Source organism: Lissotriton vulgaris, chromosome 11, assembly GCF_964263255.1.
Source record: "Lissotriton vulgaris chromosome 11, aLisVul1.2, whole genome shotgun sequence".
Lineage (NCBI taxonomy): Eukaryota > Metazoa > Chordata > Amphibia > Caudata > Salamandridae > Lissotriton > Lissotriton vulgaris.
In genome coordinates, this window is record NC_141699.1 from 1,079,586,461 (window position 1) to 1,079,608,588 (window position 22,128).

The 22,128-nt window shown below is 42.9% G+C and overlaps 1 protein-coding gene across 1 annotated transcript in view; it reads right to left on the reverse strand.

The window, feature by feature from the left end:
• DIS3L2 (DIS3 like 3'-5' exoribonuclease 2) overlaps positions 1–22,128 on the reverse strand; it is a 799,214-nt gene that overhangs the window by 443,779 nt on the left and 333,307 nt on the right. Inside the window, exons 8-9 of the mRNA XM_086944551.1 lie at positions 6,002–6,108; positions 396–643 (exon numbers count right to left, since the gene is read on the reverse strand). Of these exons, the coding sequence (XP_086800677.1) occupies positions 396–643; positions 6,002–6,108 (355 nt within the window). The remainder of the gene's footprint in view (positions 1–395; positions 644–6,001; positions 6,109–22,128) is intronic.

Consider the following 22,128-nt stretch of genomic DNA (forward strand, 5'->3'; position numbering starts at 1 on the left):
CCTTTTCTTTCCATTATCTCCCCTCCCAAACCCGCCATTCTCCTTTAACACCGGCTGCTACTGGGACAAATGTTTTTTTTCTGCTGGCATTTGTAGGGATTAACATCCTCAAGAGATAATTGGTTTGTCCAGTGTGTTAACACTTAGTCCGAAGAGACTAGGAGGTAGACAAAACCAGATGCACACAGTACACCCAAGTCTAAAATTATGCTCAATGACCTTCTTGTCACTTTAAAGCATGCCTGGCATTGTCTGTTCAAAATATGAGTTCCTGAATGCCATTTCTGCCCCATCACTATATCAGGGATACATTAGGTACTCTTTTATTACACAGCCAATATAGCGAGAGATGTGAGGAAACAGGTTGATACGGACATTTAGAAGGCAGGACATACCCAAGAGCAAAGTTACAGTCTTCCTTCCAGTCGACAATACGGCAGATGAAGAGAGTATTTGTGTAGTCCTCTGGTCTGGACACAAAGTTTTCAGGACAGTCGGCCAGTGGCACATACATCCTTGGCACGCGATGGTCCACAGCGCAAAACATGGCGTACTTTCGGTAAAGCTCGCTGTTTTTATCAGCCAGTAGTTTGATGAAGCCGGTGGCAGCTCTGGAGTGCTTCTTTTCCAGTATATACACCACCTACGAAACAGACCAAGAGGGAAAAGCTTAGGAATCAGCATAGCGAAGGTGCACACAAAAGAACTACTCTGCATGAAGTTTACTGCTGTGTTCTTGAACTGGCTACATAGTTCATGGTAATTCCATTGCACTGGGCATCACATTGAGCTTTGGACCACTAATAATTTTATTTATTCTTAGTTATCCAACAGGGAGAATGACTCAGTTTTAAGAACACAGCTCACACTGACAAAATGCACCTCAACATCTGACAGCTATAAAACATTGTTAACATCAGCAGCCACGTGGTTAGATACACACAAAAGACGGATGGGTGGAGGTATTGCAACAGTATGATTAAAGTAAAGGTGGCATAACCTTGTAGCTAATTACACAGGAACTAAATGAGCGTCTACTGTTTAATATGTACATTTGGAACGGAAGCTGGAAGAACCACTTAATTTATTAGTTGATTTATTTACCATCAAACCGGTAATGATTGTGCTCTGAAGTTGGAGTTTGTCAACTGTTATTTACTTGGGCGTAACATTGACCAAACATTGTATAGAATACAAAAGCTTGAAGACTAGACCTTTCTGTTATACCCACGACTGCTAGACTCGCTAGATAGACTGTGGTTATTCACTTTTGGTCTTTAGAAACCCCTACAAGACCATGAAATACCCTGGTCCAAAATATAGAGAAACAGTTTGGTTTCCATGTTGTAAAAATAATGTAGATTCTGTAGACCAGTCTGCAGGGAGGTGAGTGTGTGCAGCTCCCTAGAACGGTCAATGAAATAAGTCCAGGGCCTAAAGTGGTCGCCTTTTTTGAGCGGGCAGTGCCAGGTGGCTCAAGCTGCTCCAGATGTTTTGTTGGTACTTCTAAGGGAGGAGAAATTGAAAATATTGAGTAGTTTAAATGGAAAAGGCCCTTGCGTTTAACAATATCTAAGCCTTTCTTAGTATTGAAGACATCTTGCATAGCCCAGGATCAGTCATCTGAGCAATTTAAGGCTGTGATTCGCTCCCAACGAGTGGTTGCTCAAAGGATGCGGTTCTAGCTTGACTATTAATGGAAAGGCACACTCCTCCCGAGCCCCTACTGTAACATTCACGCCTTCTTGTTCCTCTAACAAACAGAACAATAATATAGAATGTGATTATCTGTTGCCTCAATGCTGCTGCAGAGTCCTGTCAACACCAGCCATACATTTCACAATGTTCTCCTAATGGTTTGCCTGCAGTACCTTTGAGTCACATAAATACGCCCACTGCCACTCTAGCCTACTGCCAAATATGAATTTCTGTCTCTTTGGTGGGTGGGTGCATAGGCCATGTGCCGCTCTGCTATCAAACATCTTCTCATAATCCCAAGCTACAGCAATGTTGCCCCAAGTACATCCTGCATATCTACTCTCTTAATCAGACTACATCCCCAGATCCCATTCACGCAATAGTCAGAGCTTCCACATTTTATTCCCATAAAATTCATGAGGACGTTAGGCCCTTTACAAGGTCCATCCTCAAATCATTTCTACTACTACCTAAATTACTGGGACATCGCGACTCAGGCTCTGAACCACCTCAACATTTCTTACGCATTGCAGGCACCCCAACCCCATGCTGTTTGTCATCTACTTACCTCAATTAAACATTAGGCACATAATCGCGAACAAACAACACCCCTCAGCACTCTGCCCTATTCTGATCTGTCTGGTGGATTCACTTTCCCACCTGCATCAGAGCCACCTACATTAGTGACCACTTTAATTCTCACCTACTCAGACTTCACAGGGAAGACATGGCAGAAGACTGGATCAGCCTGAAAAGTGCACAACCAGCAATCCGCTGCAAACGTTACACCATTCAGTGTACTTAGTATGCCTATTTACAACCCACCAAGCAACACTGGCACCTTCCTTGATGAACTGGAAATTGTTGCGACACACCATGCCACTCATCATTGTAAGTACAAAAGGGGGTGGTGATGGACGGATCATCTGAATCAATCAAACACTCCCATCCAGTCAAAAGATCTGGGTTTAATCCATCACTGTTCTTTAGCCCCCTCTGCCACCCCAGTTCAGACATGGCTATATGCAAATCAGTCTGACCCTGTGCCTCATGGGAACAGTCCAGCCCGAACTGCCAAGCCATGTCCTGGACCACAGATGGCCCCGCCCTTGTCCCGGGCTTCTCCCGGCGACGCCCGCGCGCGTCCCGCAACGCGGGGGCTGTACTGGGATTTTGTAGCGCCTCCAGGTGCGTGATTGGCAGCAGGCGGCTGTTGAGGATACCGCTGGGGAGTCTGGGGGAGGTAGTCCTCTCCTCTGCTCTGCTCGGTGGCCGCTGTGCAGGGCTAGCGGCGGCGGGGGAGAGAGTCCGATGACAATCAAGAGGCAAGTGGCTGTTAGAAACAAAGTTCGCCCCCCAAAGTGCTTAGAGCAGCATGAGGGTAATTTGTATGGCTCAAATTCAGCAATGGATGATAGATGTGTGAGTGAGTGTTGCCATGTGTTTGGGCATTGAGTGGCTATTGTATTTTTTTAATGCGGAGTGTGATATAGAGAGGAGTTTAAATTTGTTTTATGTATGTTGGTAATGACAGCATAGTGCGTGAATGTAGGTAAATACAAATGGTTGGGTATTCTTGAATGTGTGAGATTTTGTTCAGATAAATGTTGATATGTGTTTATTTTTGTGGGGTAATATCAGGTATTTTGGTAGTGACAAGTACAGGATTGGAGTGTGAAGGACTAGTGAGTTGTGCATGTTAAAGGAAAAGGGGAGTGGGATTATGTGTGAGAGCAGAGTCTCTGGGTAGTGTGAGAGTGGGTGAAGAAGGGTTTGGAGAGATGGTTGTAGGTAGAGGTGTGTGTGGTAAAGCGGGTTGATAGAAGGCTGAAGCAAGGGTTGGCAAAGGCAATATAAGGAGCGGGCAGAAGAAAATGAAAGGACTTTAATTGGAAAGGGTGGGTATTTGAGATTGAGGGTGTGTGAATTGTGGGTTATAGGTATATAACCAAAATGTTTTGGCCGTCTTGTAGTATTGAGTTCTGGTATGTGTAGGAGTGTGTAGGGGTAGAAGGGTTTAAGTGTGTTATACAACTGGGTAGTCTTTGGTGAGTGAGTTCTGGGTGGATTGACCTGGTCTGTTGGCAGCAAGAGGTGTGTGTGTGTGTGTTGTAAACATGAGAACATGGCTGTGTTTGTGGCGGTTTCCTGGACAGAGTGTATACATTTTGAAACAGGTAGCGATTTTGACCCTTGGCCCGTCCCAGCCCATAAAGGCAATTGCCCTTGTCCGCGCCGCCCTTAGCCCCCATGCCCAAGCTGAAACGCCCTGGGCGCAGGGGGTTGGGGGTCTTATAAAGGCGGGTTAAGTCACATGACCCTCTTTCAGCCTCCTAGGCACTCCTGGGGCCCAGCTATGCGGTTTGCACAAACCACCAAATTAGAGCACCTGGAGGAGCGGTGTGTTCAGCTTTCCAATGCACAACCGGGTCTGGGAGAGCATGTAGGATGGGGGAATGGAGGCGAGAGAAGGGAGGCACGAAAAACTTGGTCTATTATCAGTAAAGTTTGGTTAATGGCTGGCAGACCTGCACTAAAATTCACAAAATCTTACAATTAACACAAGCATAGCTGTCACCAAAAAAGTTGGTATATAGCTCTAAAAAGGCACTTTGATTATAGTCAAAAGAGTACACAGATTTTGGGCTGAAAACAAGAACTCAAGTAGTCAGGAGGAGCCGACGAGTGGAAAGGCAAGGAGGCAGGCTGAGTAGGGGGGAACAATCAGAAGGAAACAGAGGCTATAAAGAGGAAAATAAGAGCAAAAGAAAGGTAAGCAGAGCCAGTAAAGGGAGTATAGGATGGGAGGGTGGCATTTGGAGGTCACACAGGGGAAGAGTGCAGACGGAGAGTAAAAGGGGGTGCAGAGCACAGGATAAAGAGTGGGAAACAGAGGCTGCAACGAAGGACACTCCATGTTTCAGTAGCACCACCAAGCGCTGGGCGTCACCAGAAAACAAAACACAGACAAGCTACTGGCCCTGGTCTTCAAACCTGTGAATGGCTCTTCCGCAGACTACTCCTCAGAAATTCTGAACCACAATGTACCAACTCGCAACTAGCGATAGCCCCTAAAAACCACAGAGCTACACTCGATGTCCTTGTACTGCATCTTGGTCTGGATCTTTTCAATTGCTGGGTTCTCCACAGATTCATTGAACTTAGCTCAATTCCTCTGCTTACATCATTGAAAGATGCCCTCAATTAATACACCAGCAATCACAAATTGCCTTAAAATAACACATTACCGTGGTATTTCCATTCCCCCACTTATCAAATTCCATTAGCGCTGTTTTGTACGCACCCCGATCCGCTAATGTCCAGACATAATATGGGCTTGAACAATATTTCTTGCCAAAATGTTCTGCTCTGATGTCAAATATATGCTGCTGTCAACCTAATGAAGTATAACCATACCTACAATGGGTCTTCCTCCCAAAATGTGCACTCTTTAGAATTGGGATACACTTGTTCAGGCCATGTGAGCATCTTCTGAAAGAGGCAGGGCAGTGTTGACCGGGGCGGAATGTGGTGGAGGGGCTGGGAGGTGCATTAGGGAGTTGAGATTGACCAAGCACGACACAGTCGTACTGAATTGTGTTCATTCCACATGAAGAGCACCATCATCACAGGAACCTTGCTGTGTCAATGGGGAACTATGTATTGCGAATTCTTAGTATGTCGTTTTTTAGTACCCACCTACGTTGTAAGATCAGCCGGATTGTAGTGCACTGCCTACTCTTTTGCATATGGGCTATTTTAAAAATACTTTTTTTCAATAGTGATACACAACATTTGCAGTATTATGAACTCTTCTGCATCATCTGTCAGTCAATGAGTTGTGATACATTTACTTGGATTATTTAAATGGTGTTGAAACTAATGCTCTTTTCTTCACATATTTTTTTTTTTAAATAGGCTGTTTAGGGCATTGGTGTGCAATCAGCAAGGACTAGTTGGGACTGGAGCACTCTTGCAGTAGGACTGCCAGAGGGCATTCAAAGAGCAGGAACTCCTTTGTAAGAAAGTGATTGATCACAGTTCAACAAGAGCAAGCAGGAGTGCACAATCTCACAATTTGAAGGTTACCCTGGAATCCAATTCCTGGAACCACTTCCCGCCGACTTCTGCCATTCTTCAGAGATTAGTGCTTTGGAGATTCTTACAAAGTTCCCACTTATGGTTGCCGCTACATCATAAAAGGGTTGCACAAAGAGGTAGTGTTTGTCTGTGAGCTGCGTTTCCTTGGAAATGTCAAGTGCAACTCAAGGAAACAGTGATAGTAAAATGGAGACCAGCCTACCTTGGCTGTCTTTTGGAGACACTTGTCCGGCAACAGGCGCGGGTCCGCGGTCACCGGCATGCTGTCACTTTTTGAACCTTGGGTTGCGCCATGCCGCTGACTGCTGCCTGCAGAAGAAAATGAGAACTATTAGGTGACAATGCAAAGACCTTTCTATTAAAAAGAAATAACATTCCCACCTAAATACAGTTTCTAACACCAAGAGTGCATCACAAATGGATTTAAATAATGAAATACCTGGAAGTGCGAGCTTCAAAGCGGTGCTAGGGTCCTGCGACAAAGGCCTCGCGGGGATGGATCCATGCCAGATTTACAAGAAGCACACATACGATACATTTACAGACAATGAATCTATTTGGAGATCCTCAAATACACATATCGGCTCATTCACGAATCTAGCATGGATCCGACCTCCCTACATACAAGGCCGACCCCTTTGGGCGAGACGATCAGAACAAGCATGCAGTGTGAGATGGAGGTGAGTTGGTGGATGCCTAGTTGTCATTTCAAGGAGCATTCTGTAATAAAATATCTTGTAACAGGCATATTGAATTAGAATACTTAAGATAGGAGTTTGAGGGCACTGAGGAGTGCGGCAGAATAAAACAAATGTCCAAAGTTGACCGATCAAGATCAGCTAAGGCAAGGTCTTTCTAAAAATATATTTTTATTCAATATTAAGACATATGGCAAATGCTTTAACTACTATACTAACTACTGGAGATTACTTTCCCACAAAAGAAAGTAAAGACATGTTTTATCCGTAACTTGGAGCGACGTTGTTCTATAGATAATGGCTCTTACCTAGTTTCACTCAAACATTGCTGATACAGGTACGAAGGTTGTAGACATGAAACACTTAAAACACCTGTGGTAGACCAAGGATGTCAGAACATAGGTTATTGATTTGGAGAAGGGGAAGTCATATCAACTAAACATATCATGGAGATGTCTCAACAGGAGTCGGACCTCAAACCCTGGTAGCTACGGCCGCATGAAATTCCCCTGAGAAACCTAGCACAGCAATGTGAAGTCTCAGTTGGCAGTCGATGAGGACCTACGTGTGATATCGGGTTGACTTTGATGGTGCAAAGGTCCAACACACCAAGTGGGTTATAACGCCCAAAGTTTTACCTTTGGACTAAGTCTTTTTTGCGGTGGTCAAAGACCTCGGAGGACAAAGTCTAAGGTAGAGGTCGGTGAGGGTCTCTTGAAGTAATATACAACGCTGAGGTCCTGCTTGGGTTTTGAGGCACTTCCACTTTGAGCTACTCTAAACATTTCCAAAAGATCCCAATTCGAAATGGCAAGCCCCTTTAAGGAGCTGTGGCTTTCCCTAAACTACTATCCTGTGTAAATAAGGTTTTCTCCTCTGTTTTACTTCAGCTAGCCCTAGAGCCAACCAAGTCTAGCAGGGCCCAGGAAAAGAATAAGCGCAGATCCTGGGAGCCCCCTTTCGCACCTCCAATTGAAAAAAGGTAGCGTGAAAGCTGGCCATTTTTCGGGCAACTGTTCCTTTACTCCTCCCAGATGGCTAATCTATACTGAGTAGCCACTCATTGTTAACACATCTGCCTTCCTGGGCCCAGATGCTAGGCTATTGTCTTCAGCTGAACGAGGTGGTTTACTCCAGCTAGGGATGTGTATTGTACCTCATGAAGGGAGATAAGTGGCCAAACTGGGGCTATGACAGTTTTAGCTCAGATAGCACAAAGTACATTCATGTAAAGCTATTTGTCCATTAAGGATATGAAAAATCTCCTGTCACCATGATGTTAGATTTTTAAAATGTAGGGGAAAATAATTAATCATTGTGCTGGTATTGAACCATGTAACGGTAGAAATGAATGCTTGAAATTTTACCCAAGCCTGGTCATGGAGAATGTAGTTGAACCTATACAGTGAAAACTGCTTTTGGACATTCAGTCAGTGTGTCGAGAACATTATTTCAAATATGTTGTGTGCCAATTTCTTATATACTAAGCACCCACCCCTGTGGGGTTACAATGCACATCTTAAGGGTGGCTTCTTAATATGAAAATAGGTTTTTCAACATGGCGAAGGCACATTTTCTCTCTATTTGTCATTGATCACTGCAGTACATTTTAACTGCAGCCCAACCAGAGCACGGTAGTGCTCCAGAAAGCCATATATTATCTGTTATATAGGTGGGTGGTGCAATTACACACTGCAGCCCACACATTATATTTAACTATGATGTCACTGATACTTTTTTGTGCCATCTACCATGACCTTAGAGGAAGATTAAATAAACCTGCTTGAATCCATTCCACGGTACATGTGTTAGAGGAACACATAGGCACTAACTATTGTTTAACAATGATGGAGCATACAGAGTCCTAAGGCCAGCAAAAATGGGGTGACCATACGGAAAATTATGTCCTTTCTTGCAATGGTAAAATCACCCCTTCTGATAAAGGGCAGATAATGAGGGATCAATCAGAAGTCAGGATGACATCACAAACATACACATGGGCCCAAACCAACAGCTCTGCAGAGTATACCCCCATTGTACCTTTGCACGATCATCAGCCCAAGCCCGCTCACTCTTCGGACAAAAACCCTGAACAGTGTACAGCCATGTCTGGTTAGCCAATGGTCACCCTTTATCCAGGCAGGATAGAAGGCCATGGCCTTCGCTCCCAGCCACACCATTTCCTTCCAAAGGCATTGCTATTTTTCCCTTCTTTCAATAGTAACAGACCTCAGGTCCAGAAACAAGAAGATCATGTGACCCTGTAAGAGTAACTTCTTCCTCACTAGCACCTTAGAAATGCCCCACCCACCTCTTCTTCCTGATGTTATGTTAAGTATATTTGTAAAGCACTCGGCTACCCGGCGATGCCACGGCGCTAGCTTAGCTTCACAGCAAAACGATCCATGAACGGGCCCTAGATGTTAAATAGACATCTTTTCAGTTCCTTTTTGAAGGTGAGAAGATTGGGGGAGGATCTGATTTGGAAAGGCAATTAATCCCATGCCCTTACCCTGCCCAAGATGAATCTTTTGTCTCCCCAATTCATGTTCTTGAAACTGGGAATCACCAAGGTTTTAGCTTTCATGGAGCAAAGTGTTCTCTTAGGCGAGTACCATTTAGGGCTCTGCCTAATATGGGAAGGGACAATATTGTGGAGGGCCTTAAAGGCTGTGCATAACGCTTTAAATTTAAAGCGAGGTCTCACTGGGAGCCAGTTTTATTTCCGAATTTCGGATGAGGGTGACTTAAGTTTGGGTATTCCAAGTAACAGTTTGGACTCTGCGTTTTGAAATGTTTGAAGTTTCTTTAGAAGCCGTTGCCGTATATTAAGGTAAAGTCTATTATAGAAATCCAACTTCAACATAACTAGTGAGGTCACAACCGTTTTTTGTGCCTCTAATGGAATAAATCGAAGAATTGTTTCAACAACCTAAGAGTAAAAAAGGTAGAAGTAGTATCTGAGTTGACCTGGTCCCCAAAGGAGCGTTTGTTGTCCTTAAGAACACCCAGGTTTTTGGCTTTCTTCGCAGACGCTGGCAAGGGGCCTAATTAATCTGCCCGCCACACATCTGTATATTCTCCAAATGGTCAATGCGGTCTTTCCCATCAGCAATGAATGTCAATAAGCATCTCCCAAATTCCAAAGCATAGCGGATTCTCTCTCTCAATTTTTGGACAATCATTTCCAGGTTTGTGGCCTCTCCAGCATGATTCTCCTTTCAGCTTCAGATACCCTGGTTTCTACTCTGTTCAAATTGGATTTGAAGGCTTGCATACTTTTATTTATGCTGTAATGTTGCACATATCTTCTCCATTGCAGCTATTAGAACCTTATTCACTTCCATTCGAATCAATACATTTTTTTATCACCCCAGTTTTCTCTTTGGTATGGAAAGGAGCATGCTTCTGGAAAAACATTTAGCAAAGTTACTACCTTTCAGCAGACTTCATAAGAGATCCTGGATCCAAATTGGGTCTCTCTGTACGTTATTTCCTTGTGTGCAGGACAGTCTGCCTTTCTGGCAGCCATGAGCTCAGACAACAAGCACTACACTTTGATAAAGCTAGCGAGAGCTGGAGGATGGGATAGGAGAGTTGAAAATAGGAGGCGCTACCACAAGGTCAGTGGTGCACAGTGCATTTGTGTTGGGTTACGCCTGGCTATATGGCCTTAAATGTGGTGTAACATTTGCAGCAGATGCTGGAAAAGCCTAGGGACAGCCAGCACTGTCCAGATGTCTAACGGAAGCAGGGAATGGCACGCCATACTCCTGGACAGGTAAGTTAGAGTGGATCTACACACAAAGGCAAAACTAAGGACTGATTAATTAATTAATGGTCTCTCAAAGTTAAAACAACTGTATGGTGCATACTATCCAAGCTTCGTGAACACTTTGTTTGCAGACGTGATATTTCCCCATGGAGTGCCAAGTCTAGGCTCTAGCAATTTTTCATTTTGATGTAGCGGAGAGAGAAACTGTGAAGGAAGGCATTGCCTTTAAGGTGGTTGATCCCACATGAAGCTAGAATTGGATTAGAATTGAATATGCGGTCAAGTGATCTGCTGTCAAGTAAACAGTTAAGCTTCTGTGAAGCCATCCCAAACTCATTACTGTTTAAAGGGGCATGCCAGAGGGCTACTAAGAAATTGTTGTTTAATAAAATTAGCCAACAGGTGCCTCAATTGGCTTAGCAAACAATAATTGATGATTGCAATGCGGTTAGACTGGCTTCAAAGAGGACACGCCAACTACATGCAATGCTGTGTCACATACCTCCACAAAATATTTTACACAATCCATGGCCAGAAAGAGCACACTCCATGTATGCACATCCACATGGAACATTTATCATAAGAACAAAGGAGTTGGGAAAGGAATCCCTGAGGATCTGCGGTTCAATAGAGTGGGACCATTGCGATATCATGTTCTACTTTAGTCTTTCAAGTTGTAAAACCACCACTTAACATTCAAAAAAAGTAATTACGAAAACGTGGGAATGGGTTTGACAGAACAAGAGATTTTCTTTTAAGAGATGTCACTTTTTAATTAAAATATTATGTCAAATTTAAAATGTATGGTGAATTTTATTTTATACCTTGTATGTTATTTTTGTGTTGTGTTATTTTCAGATGTGTGTTTCTTATGTATTTCCAGAAGTCGATGGGCTTTTTAAACCTAATTAAACTTATATTTACAAACCTGAAAAACCAGAATTTGTTTTATCTGCATTGCCATTCTTTACAGTACAACGTTTACTAATGTGTCTTGGAAGCCGATGGAATGGCCTTTAATGAAAAACTGGATATTTCTAATGGGAGACATTTTTGATTTTAGAGGCTACTCTCTCAGATGTATGTACTATTGTTCAACTATCAACTATTTGTAACTTCGTTGTGGGGTTTTAGGATTTTGTTTTTGGTCTGTAATGGAGAGGCAATCAAAAAGGCCAAACGAATGAGTTGGAGGTTTAATTTGACAAATTGTTAGACCACTCAAATGTGCTATTTTGGACGATGACAATCTACACAACTTTGGCACCCATGTGTGACCACTGTGAGCCACTTCCAGCATCCTATTGAGCTCATAAAGTCTTTTTTTGTGTGTTTTTAAGGCCCGGGACTGGAAAAGACACCCCTTCTGTGAGTGGCGAAACACCTACAACTTAAAACAAATCTTCTTGTTGAGTGAGAGCTGGCGAACTGTCCTACTATAGAAAGAAAAGGTACTTCGACACTTCAGTAATTAATTTGAAGAACTAGACAATGAAGGTATGCGATGACCTGGACTGTGCTCCCTGGACAATAGGCTGGTCAGTGTTAGGATAGCATCTGGAAAAGGGGATTCTTCAACTGATGACTCCGTCTACTGAACGGCTAGTCTATGAACCTGGAGCAGCACTCTCTAGTACAACAAAGTCGTAACCAACACCTCAAAAGCTAGCGACTGCTTCTCTACTCAGGAAATCAAGACTAGCCAGATAAGGGAAGCGGATTCTGTGAGCATCCAGGGTATAGGCCCTGCACTTTAGGGTAATACGTGCCTCTACCAACTAATTCTAGTGTCTGATAGAACATCACGTGCCCCTGCAGCCAGGTCCAGACCCTCCATCCCTCTGCATAGGAGAGTTCAAAAGCGGCATCTCTTTGACCTTTGGTATACAAGATGTCCAGGGTCAGCGACGGGCAGACGTTATCCTAGATCTAGTTATCGTAAACACTAACCTTTCAACACATGAAAAACAAAGTTATCCCCTGGAGCTCGCTGGCCAGAGTCCCTACAGGGACAGGAGGACATCCCTTTAAGAACTGGAACCACTCAAATGACTTGTAGGAACTATGGGTCTTTGATGTTGCCTGGTTTTGACAATCCTGATAGAGGTGCCAGAGGTCCAAGGCACCTTGAACCGATGGGGCACCAGGATATCCTGGCCACGACAGAGGATGTAGACACATGCTTGCATGGTGCCTCTAAGATTCGAGTCCTTGCTACTCTTGACCAATGAATAGGACACCGCATCATAGGGCTATTTTAAGCTCAGATGTTCTGCCGTTTGTTCTTTATTGTTGCATGGCTTTAGCCAATTCACATCTCATTTTAAAGTATAACATCATAGCGAGCCGCTTCTGTAACCAGGATTTCCCCCAGTTACCTTTTCTTGACAAGTGGTAGGAGAAGGGGGATAGGGAGGGAGATGGGCCAAGAAAATGGCGTACTCACAGCAGGAAACTCGCTGACGCAAAGAATGAGTCAAGGAGTTTCCCGCAGTGAGATGTCCTAGAACTGCCAATGACAACAGGGATGGGGCCTTGGCCATCTGCAACAGAAGAATCATCCCACACACATAACATCAACTTGACATGAATACGTGGACTAGTAACTATTTTAAGGCCATTCGCTTCTTAGCCATAAGTTAAATGTAAGATGAAGGAGCATGAAAAACAGCTATAATAGTTCGCTTCCTTGTTGCTCAGTAGTGTCTTTCAGCAAAGGTGTTTCTCGTTATTAGAGTAAAATGCTAAGTAATTATTTCTACTAATTCATTGTTATTTAAGTGCGTTTGGAGTATTATTACATCCACTAACATCTTTTTTACACAATCTGATTTTTCTTCTATACATTATTCAACTTATGAGTTTATTTGCGTATGGTGCATGTTTGCTTTAAGGTTATTGTAATCTACAGAACATATATGGTACTTTTATCCTATTTCTGTTACATTTTGATTACATATCTGCACATGTATTTTTCAGCTTTATCTTTTTACCTTCTCTTGATAGTGTAGCAATTAGAATAGCCGGGTCAACGATTTCTACGGGACTGAACATTTGAAATCGTAAAGGATCTCACAGTTGGAATTTGCATCTTCTTAGCAAGTTATAGGTGAACTTGGTTTATTCAGCGGTAGCTTGCTTGTGTGGGAGCAAGGAAAGAAGTCATTTTTACGTTACTGAAGGCTCTTATCAACCAGACCAGGAAGAGCGAAACAACAGAGTGGCTTCTCCTCTGGCATTTAAATGCCCATTGCCCCCCAGGTTCTAATCATGATAGAGATATCGCATAGAAACTCCACAATGCTAAATAAATTTGACAGACACCAGGGAACCACAACAGACCCAGGTAAAAGACTCCTCCCTAGGAAACTTGAGAGCAAAACAGCTGGTGTTTCCTGTTTGCCTTGCTGGAGATCAGGACTATGGAGGAGGAATCTCAAAATGGAACAGATCAGTCACTACTCTCTGAACTCATTCCTCCTAAGTGTTGTTGGATGACACACAGCTCATGAAATCCGCTGTTCATTCTGGAACTTCCCGGTAGATGAAGAGCTAACAGGCGAAAGCCTCAGTCAGTGGTCTAATCATATGCTCCAGAACTTCCTTGCATAACGGCATGGAGTCCACAACTCCCTGTTCTTTAAGATATAATACTGCAGACCTACTGTCTGTCAGATTCTGGGCTCAAACCAGCAAAACTAGTGAAATGATGGTTCTCAGTGCAAGTTTGGCAGACATCAAATTCATAAAAAAGACGCGACTTAGGACTCCGCCAAGGACTAATGAATGTTGAACAACATTGTCAAGATGAGTGCTCCATCCCTGCATCGACGTGTCTGCCACAATTGGCGTCTGATGAACAGGGGTCCCCAACAGAAGATCTACAGAGTTGCTTATTCCAACCACAATGGCAAACAGAAAAGTATTCGAGGAGGAAGTGATATTCGCATAATACGCATTCCAGCGTTAAGTTGTTAGTACTGTAGTGGTCTTGTGTACACACAAGTATAAGGTATAAGGATATTGATTGCACTGTGGAAACTTCCAATAGAATATCAGAGGAAGCCTTCAAGCAGCAGTCAACCAAATATGGGCAGCAGAAGTCCTGTTGTTGATGAAGATCAGAAACAATCACTACCATAACCTTTCAGAATTCCTCTGGACTCTAGTGCTACTGAAGAAAACGAGAAGGGAAGCACGGTGCACTGGAAATGAATATCCCACACAGTAAACCTAACATTTCCTATGAGATGTGGAAGTAATAACATCAAAGTAGGCATCCTAGAGATTTAGTGAAACGATCAGACTGCTTCTACAGAGCTGGAGTTTGTTGTAGAGTTAGGATCTTGAATCTCTTCTTCTTGAGGAATTTGTTTATGTGATGAGGAGCTGGGTTAGGAATTGGACCTCCCTCCTTTACTTGTCCCTTCAAATGAGGGACAAATTTGGTAGCTACCATCTGCAAAAAAAAGTACATCTCAAAAAGGTGTTTGTGTGGGGAGTGAAGAGGTGAAGGTTGTGGTGGGTGCGGGTGGAGGGAAGAGGTGAAGATTGTGGTGGGTGGAGGCGGAGTGAAGAGCTGAAGGTTGTGGTGGGTTCGGGTGGAGGGGAGAGGTGAAGGTTGTTGTGGGTGGGAGCGGGGTGGAGTGCTGTAGGGGCATTCTTCCAAAAAAGGTACAGAATAACCTAATTTCATAATCTGTAGTATACACACATCACCCCCCAAACAGAATCAAAGGATTTAGAGAGGTTTTGCTGTGGTGGTAGTTGATTATGAGAAAGCTGCCTATGGCCAACTCCTACTCTTACTTCCCACTAGTCAACTGCCTACAACAACAACAACAAACATTGTAAACTATTTTTTTTGTTTTTATTAAACGCATCCTGTTTCTCATTTAGGAACATGAGCTGAATTTAACAAACAATTGCTTCATTTAAAAGCAATCACAGATCCGGTAGTCTCCAGCAGGCCACCAAGCCTGTGATTTTGGCCTATCATAGCCAGGCGCACTTTGCGACTTACCTCATGCACATTCATGAGGTAGTTCAAATTACCACCCACTAGGATTCAGTATTTTGTGAAGCAACCTATTAATACATAGGTTGGTTCGCAAAATAATGCATTCTGTAGAGGGTGGTGCGCAAATTGAAACCACTTACACTGAATCCATTATAACACATACAAATAAGAAATCGAAAATTGGAAACCGGTATTTGTGGCAATTTACGATTTCTTATTTGGAATATTACTACGTGAGGCTCTCGGAGAGGTATAGTCTGTAATAACGGATTACATCCTAGTGCTATGAAGATCCAGTATGATGAGATTAAGAGACTGAAGTAAGGCAGGAGAGAGGAGCCTAAGGTTACTACTAGATTGTAGCGAGATATAGCAAATTGTTTATGCCTTAATTCTGAAAAACAGTGAAATTCTGCACCCCTGCAAAAAATACCTAGAAGGGAAAAAAAAACAATTTATTTCTACAAAAGCATCTCCTTGGGCCACAAAGCCCTTAAAAACATATTTAACTGTGGAACAACTGTAAAAATGATGACTTTTTAAAGGCCTTTAAAGGTCTTGGAATCCAAAAAAGACAGGACAAAACCCAACTTCACTGCTATACAACTTGAGAAAAGCGAGGTAACACTGAAAGAGGCGGCAATATCGCGAGAGGCCCGTACAGAAATGCACATAGAACAGTAAGTCACTGTGCGAAAAAGAAAAACAGCTGAGAAGCGAGGTAATACAATTTTATGCCAAACTTTTCTCTGTGCTTGAAAATCAAATTTGGGGGGCGCTTATAAATTTTCAGGCTGGCATTAGGCGGTTTGCGAATGTGGGCTTGATTCACGCACAGAATCGCATGCCTAATCTGCTATGGTAATAATGGCTCATTGGCTATAAAAGAAGGCTTTGTTATCCAAAAACCTTCCAATAAGAGATCCTTTAAGAGGGGATTCCAAGTCTTGACACTGGTGCACAATGACTCATGTGAGACAGAACAGGCCCACACCTGCACACCCAAAGCGATCATGTGTTCACAGGGACCGCTGCAGCAATGGTACATTTCAAATCTGCTGACACGGCACTGGCATCTTTACTTTAAGAAAAGAAAAAAAGCGAGGTATGGTTTTTAAAACAATTCAGGTTTTCCACGAAGAGGGGAAAATCACAATACCTTAAGTTCATCAACAGAAACATGGGAGAAAAAAAGATGAAAATGTACTTTAATGCTTATTGCCAGTTCTATTCAAAGTGTAGAAAAAAAGTCTAGCACTGCCACATCGGCCTCAATGACGGACATTTTTACAATTATCCAATCAAAAAAAATAATTAAATTTAATTTACTGCAAACTTTGTGTTCCAATATTTCAGAAAGAGGGAAGAAGATGGGTAATTCTCATTACAAAACGTTGCTACCAGTGATGTTAAATTTTATTTGATCGTATTCAGCCCACAACCTATGCATTTTAGGGAAAAAACTATCTAAATTCAATCTTGATTTATTTTTATTATCATGCTATTTAGGTGAGTGCATCATATCAACAGACTAAATTAAACAGCATTTAATAAAAACTCATTACTTGTAACAGATTTTAAAACATAGTTTACCCGGTATGCACCAAAACACTTACTTTTTTCTTTTACAAAATGCAGACAATTGTCTCCAAATCACGAATAAAGCAATACTGACCTGTTAATAGTTAGGCAAAAAATAAATCTCACTAGGGATTTGGTTAACAAATATTGATAGTAAAACAAAATAATTACATTTTTGCAATAAGTTTCAGATTTTTTTGCTTTTACCGTGGCAAACAACTTTTAATGAAATTATATTAATTTCATGACATAGGTTTTTATGGTTCCCAAAATAATCTAAGAGACGAGTTAGAATAGCAGTTTGTCTAGTCCGGTTATTGCCTGGTATTAAGACAAAATATTTAGCCCTAAGGTACTATGCAACGTAAAAAGCACATTTTCAATCAAGTATTTTTAGATCAAAACTTTATTACAACTATGTCCCATTACTAAAAACAAAAACATTAAAAAAATGGCTAGTGGTCACAGAATTGTTCTTCAATAAATCTCTAAAGAGGTTTGTAAGAATTGAAAAGAGGTCTTGAGCCCAGATTTATAGTTCAAACTTGTCAAATGGTGTCCATCTTTTATGAAAAGTTAGACACATTTCATAGCATTGCCCCTATCTGTGTCTTAGGTATTAATAACAATGATACTCACTTTATCCAGTTACTAATAATGTACATCTGAGTTAGTTCTACGTGCATTCTACAGGTCTGAGGGAGGTTGCTCAGACCTGTACACTAAAAAAGTCCAACACATGCAGGTGTGGAAGTCAACATTTTGACCACCAGGACTGGACTGGGCCAGTATTTTTTGTTTTTAGACCATCTACACAGAGGCCATGCTTCTGCAGGAGGTGACTTGCCGAGGGCTTAGGGCACCACAATATGTCTTCCCTGCATTCCTTTGGTATCCATCGCCCTGTATAATGAAAGCCTTATTATAGACTTTGTTTAAAAGCCTTTACCATACTGTAGTCCGCACTGGACTGACGCAATGCCGATCCAGATCTCAAAAGACTCCACGGTCACGGAAGTGTGCACTTAGCCTGGTGTTGTGACCAGCTTTGCTGGTAGCTGTTGGTTTGGGACCTGCCCAGAGTGCAAGCATGCTTTTAAAAGGGTTCACAATTTCATCCTGTATATTGCAAGAACAAGGTATGCACAAGTCTTAGTTTTGGCACTGCTTTTCTACTTTCGAGAAACTATAATAAAGGTATTACAGAAATGAAGCAGGGAATTAAAGGACCCTTCACTTTTTGTGCTTCGTCAAAGACGTTTGCATACTGCATTATGTGTTCTACGCCAGTGATCTGTGTTCAGAGGACCCCGGGGGGTTTCAAGGCATACTCAGTGGCTCCACAACTATGTTACAAAACGAAATAATATTAAAATTAATACATTAAAATTAATAGAGTTAATTAATAAAATAGTGAAAACGCGAAAACATTGTCTATATTTGATTGTGAATTAAACCAAATATTTCAATATTTGAGCATGTGTTTGGTGTATGCTTGTTTTTTTTTTTTTGGGTATTGTTTAGAAGTTCAAATTATAGAAATTGCTTAGGAAGTGGTCTTGGCTTCTAATAATGACTCTGTGGGGTACCAGGAGTCCAGTATTGATTCAGCAGGGGTCCTCAGAAGTCAAAAGGTTAAGAACCGCTGCTCTACACCATAACACTGAGACTTACACCGCCCAGCTACAACAACCCCATCTAAAACACCTCATCTGCACTACCACAGCCAGTGCATCTGCCTAAAACACCACCACATACCCATTACCTGCACCACAACCTACACCAACTACACTGCTAACACCTGCACCTCTCACCATCGACATCCTACATGAATACCTTCATCGCAGACCCAGACAAAATCCTCTCTCCAAGTAGAGCCACTACAACATACAAACACCCACACATATGCCCTGTATTATCATCCTCACCCAGAACACACTGACACAATCTACACTTTTTACACATCACAACCTACACCATCACTTAACACAACACATCTTTCAGTGCTTTCTAGTCCATTAACCACCTGCACCCTACATGTTGTACACCAACACACACTCCACACTAGACGCCCTAGACAGTAACATATGGAATCTGATCCCACTGGTAACAACTGACTATGTTACTCTGTGGAAAATGCTACGCAAACAGAGGATGGACAGAATGCTGAATAAATAATACGTTCACCCCCAGTCAAGAGATCTGGGTTAAATCCACCGTTCTTTTGCTCACCATGCCACCCCAGTTTATACCCAGCCATAAGCCAATCAGTCTTGACCCTGTGCCTCATGGGAACAGTCCAGACCGAACTGCCAAGTCCTCCCTGGACCGAAGACAAGCATCCTGGGTATTACCCTTCACCAGCCAGGCTAGCTTGATTTCAGTGGCACAGTGAGCAAGAGCGCAGGGTCAGGACTGATTTGCATATGGCTGGGTCCAAACTGGAATGGCATGGTGAGCAAAAAAACGATGGCTTTAGGCCCAGATCTCTGTACGGGGGGGAATGTATGACATTGTTCTGCATTCTGTCCATCAATTGTTGTTTTTGGACTCTGTGGAAGATGCTATCTATAACCAAACTCAACAGCCAGGCATCCTGAGATCTGGAACTTTACATCCGTGAACACGTTCTGTCACCGCACTGCTAGTCTATGAAAGGCCAACTAGGTAGTCACGGATAATCACTGGTATGCGATTGCTTGCATGATTGCATTCATAGCCATGACTGTTGATGGATCTTTAGGCCTGTACAAGATTGTTTGGGTAGTAATGCAGTCACCAAAAAGCTGGCCTTTGGAACATTAAATCAGTAGCCATAGGCAATCGCTAGGTTGTTGGCTACCAAAATGCCACATGGATGGACACACAAGCTCATTAGGCATGCTGGCTACTGAAAGACCACATTCATTGTCCAGAATTGATTAGCAACAGTAAGCTGGCCACTGGAAATTCATGTCTGTAGCCACGCTCTTTCTGTAGGCACTCTCTTTTGCCAGGCATGCTAGCTTCTGGAACATTACATCACTAGCCAGGACCAGTTGCTAGAATGCTGGCAGCCCTAATACCGTATGTGTAGCCAGTCACAGGCAACTGGTCTGCTGGTCCGATCACACAGGTAGTCATCGACTGTTAAAAATATGTGAGTTGCTGGAAGATCACATTCATACACATGGACTGTTTGCCAGACCGGCTGGCCCCTGGAAGATCATCTTAGTAGCCGGATATACTGGTTACTGCAAGTTCACACCTGCAGTCAAGTTTTTCCAACAGGAATGTTGGCCTCTGGAAGCCAAGAAAAGTTGCAAAAGATGCTGGCTGCTGAACTATCACATTGAAGCCACGCACAGCCAGCAGGCATGGGGGCTACTGGAAGGCCACATTCATAGCCATGAAGTGCACCACTCTCCTGGTCCCAGGAAGATCACATCGGTAACCATGTTCTATGACAACGGGCAATGGCTCATGAAACATTACCCTGGGAGCCATGAACTGTTGTCAGCACAATGGTGGCTGAAAAATCACATCCACAGTCACTGAACGCTCCTACATACATGCAACATACATGTCTAGGTCTTCTTCTGCAGAGCAATAGCTTTGTTTTGTCTGGAGTTTGTTACATGTATGCATCAACCTCCAAGTATGAAAAGTTGCATACCTAACCAGATGCACGACTCCCATTCAGGCAGAGCAAAAATTAACACCAAGCACTGGAAATGAAAAAAGAAAAAGTAAACCGTTTAGCCGGAAGCCAGCCGGAAGCAGCAGAAAAACCACCCATGAACAATACAATTGCACTGCACAAATACAGACAAGGGCATTAAGGCTATTAAAAGAGAAACAACAAACAAAGAGGCACTTCACTAAGTGGGAAATTATCGACAGCCATCCACCTCTCACGTGTTCCAAAACCATGACAGGGCTGATTCAAATGTCAATTCATTTGGCATCGTTACTCGCCTGCCGTATAATTAAAAGCCGCCACCCGCTTCCTGCTCCAGAGAGCGCGTGGCCGCCATGGACCGGAGGCAGAGAGCGCTGCCTGCCGGTAACAACCAATGTTTCACGCTCAATTTGTAACTGGTACTACGTCAAAGGCTTCAACAACAGATAAGTAAATGGGCAATGGTGCCACATAGGACTGATGCCTGACGCCATCTTCAAGGTCAGGAAGTGCCTGCCTGCGTCATTTCCATAGAAAGGGACCAGTGCCTCTGGCGAGCTGGTGCCATCTTTACCAGAGAACTAGGGCCACTGCCAGTAAAACAATCTCATTTTTTCCAGGGAATTCCACACGAACTCTGGTTATTTTAGACTACCCGGGCACTGCCCGTTTATGTCATCTTCAATGCCAACTAGACCATCCCACCACCAGCCAAATCCATCCTCACAGTCTTCACCAGACAACAAGAGATACAACTTGGAAGCTGCCAAACAAACACTACATTCGAATCTGGCGCCAACTAAAAAGCACCGCAAAGTAAAAACACACTTTGATGGTTGAAAGGCAGAGGGTCCTAGAAAGATTAATCTTAGGATGAAAGAACATTCTTTTACAAAACAACTCCCCTAACATCATGTGTTCTTTCTCGAAATGGGTAAGGACAGCAAAACAGTGGTAAAAGTGATAGCCCAAGTGAAGAAACATAAAAATTCATGGTATTAAGGATAATTCACCAATTTTGCAGGCGAGAGAGAGAGAACTCAGCATGCTCACTCCAGGAACAAAAGGCACTTCACTTCATTTGTTCTGGTTTAAATGTAAAGGTGTGGACTAAAGTAAAAAATAACAAAACATCCTCTCAAGTAGTACCGAGGGGTTTAACCCCCTTAAAGATGAAAGACTTAAACCTAACCTTGTTAGGCAGACATCCCTAACTCCAGTTCATCCTCTCTACCCCAGCCATAAATTGCACCACCAGTACATTTTTCGCTAAGTAAAGCCTGTGGCAGGAGTAATTGACAAAAAAAAAACACACCTCCGAACAGGGGACAACTCATGTAAATGGCACACTACCTCCCCCCCCCGCCCCCCTCCCCCCACCCCCATTGTGACCCCTAAAACCCTGACCTGGGAGTAAACGGTTAGCTTCCTAAATAACATACCAAGCGGAATTAGTATTTAAGATGTGTTCAATCCGTCCCTCGTTGCAACCCAACTTCCATTGAAACATTAGTCTCTGCACAGAAAGGTATGAGGCAATGCTAACAGAGGCAAAAATAACCAAGGTGTAAAGCGTATATTCTTATCAACTGCA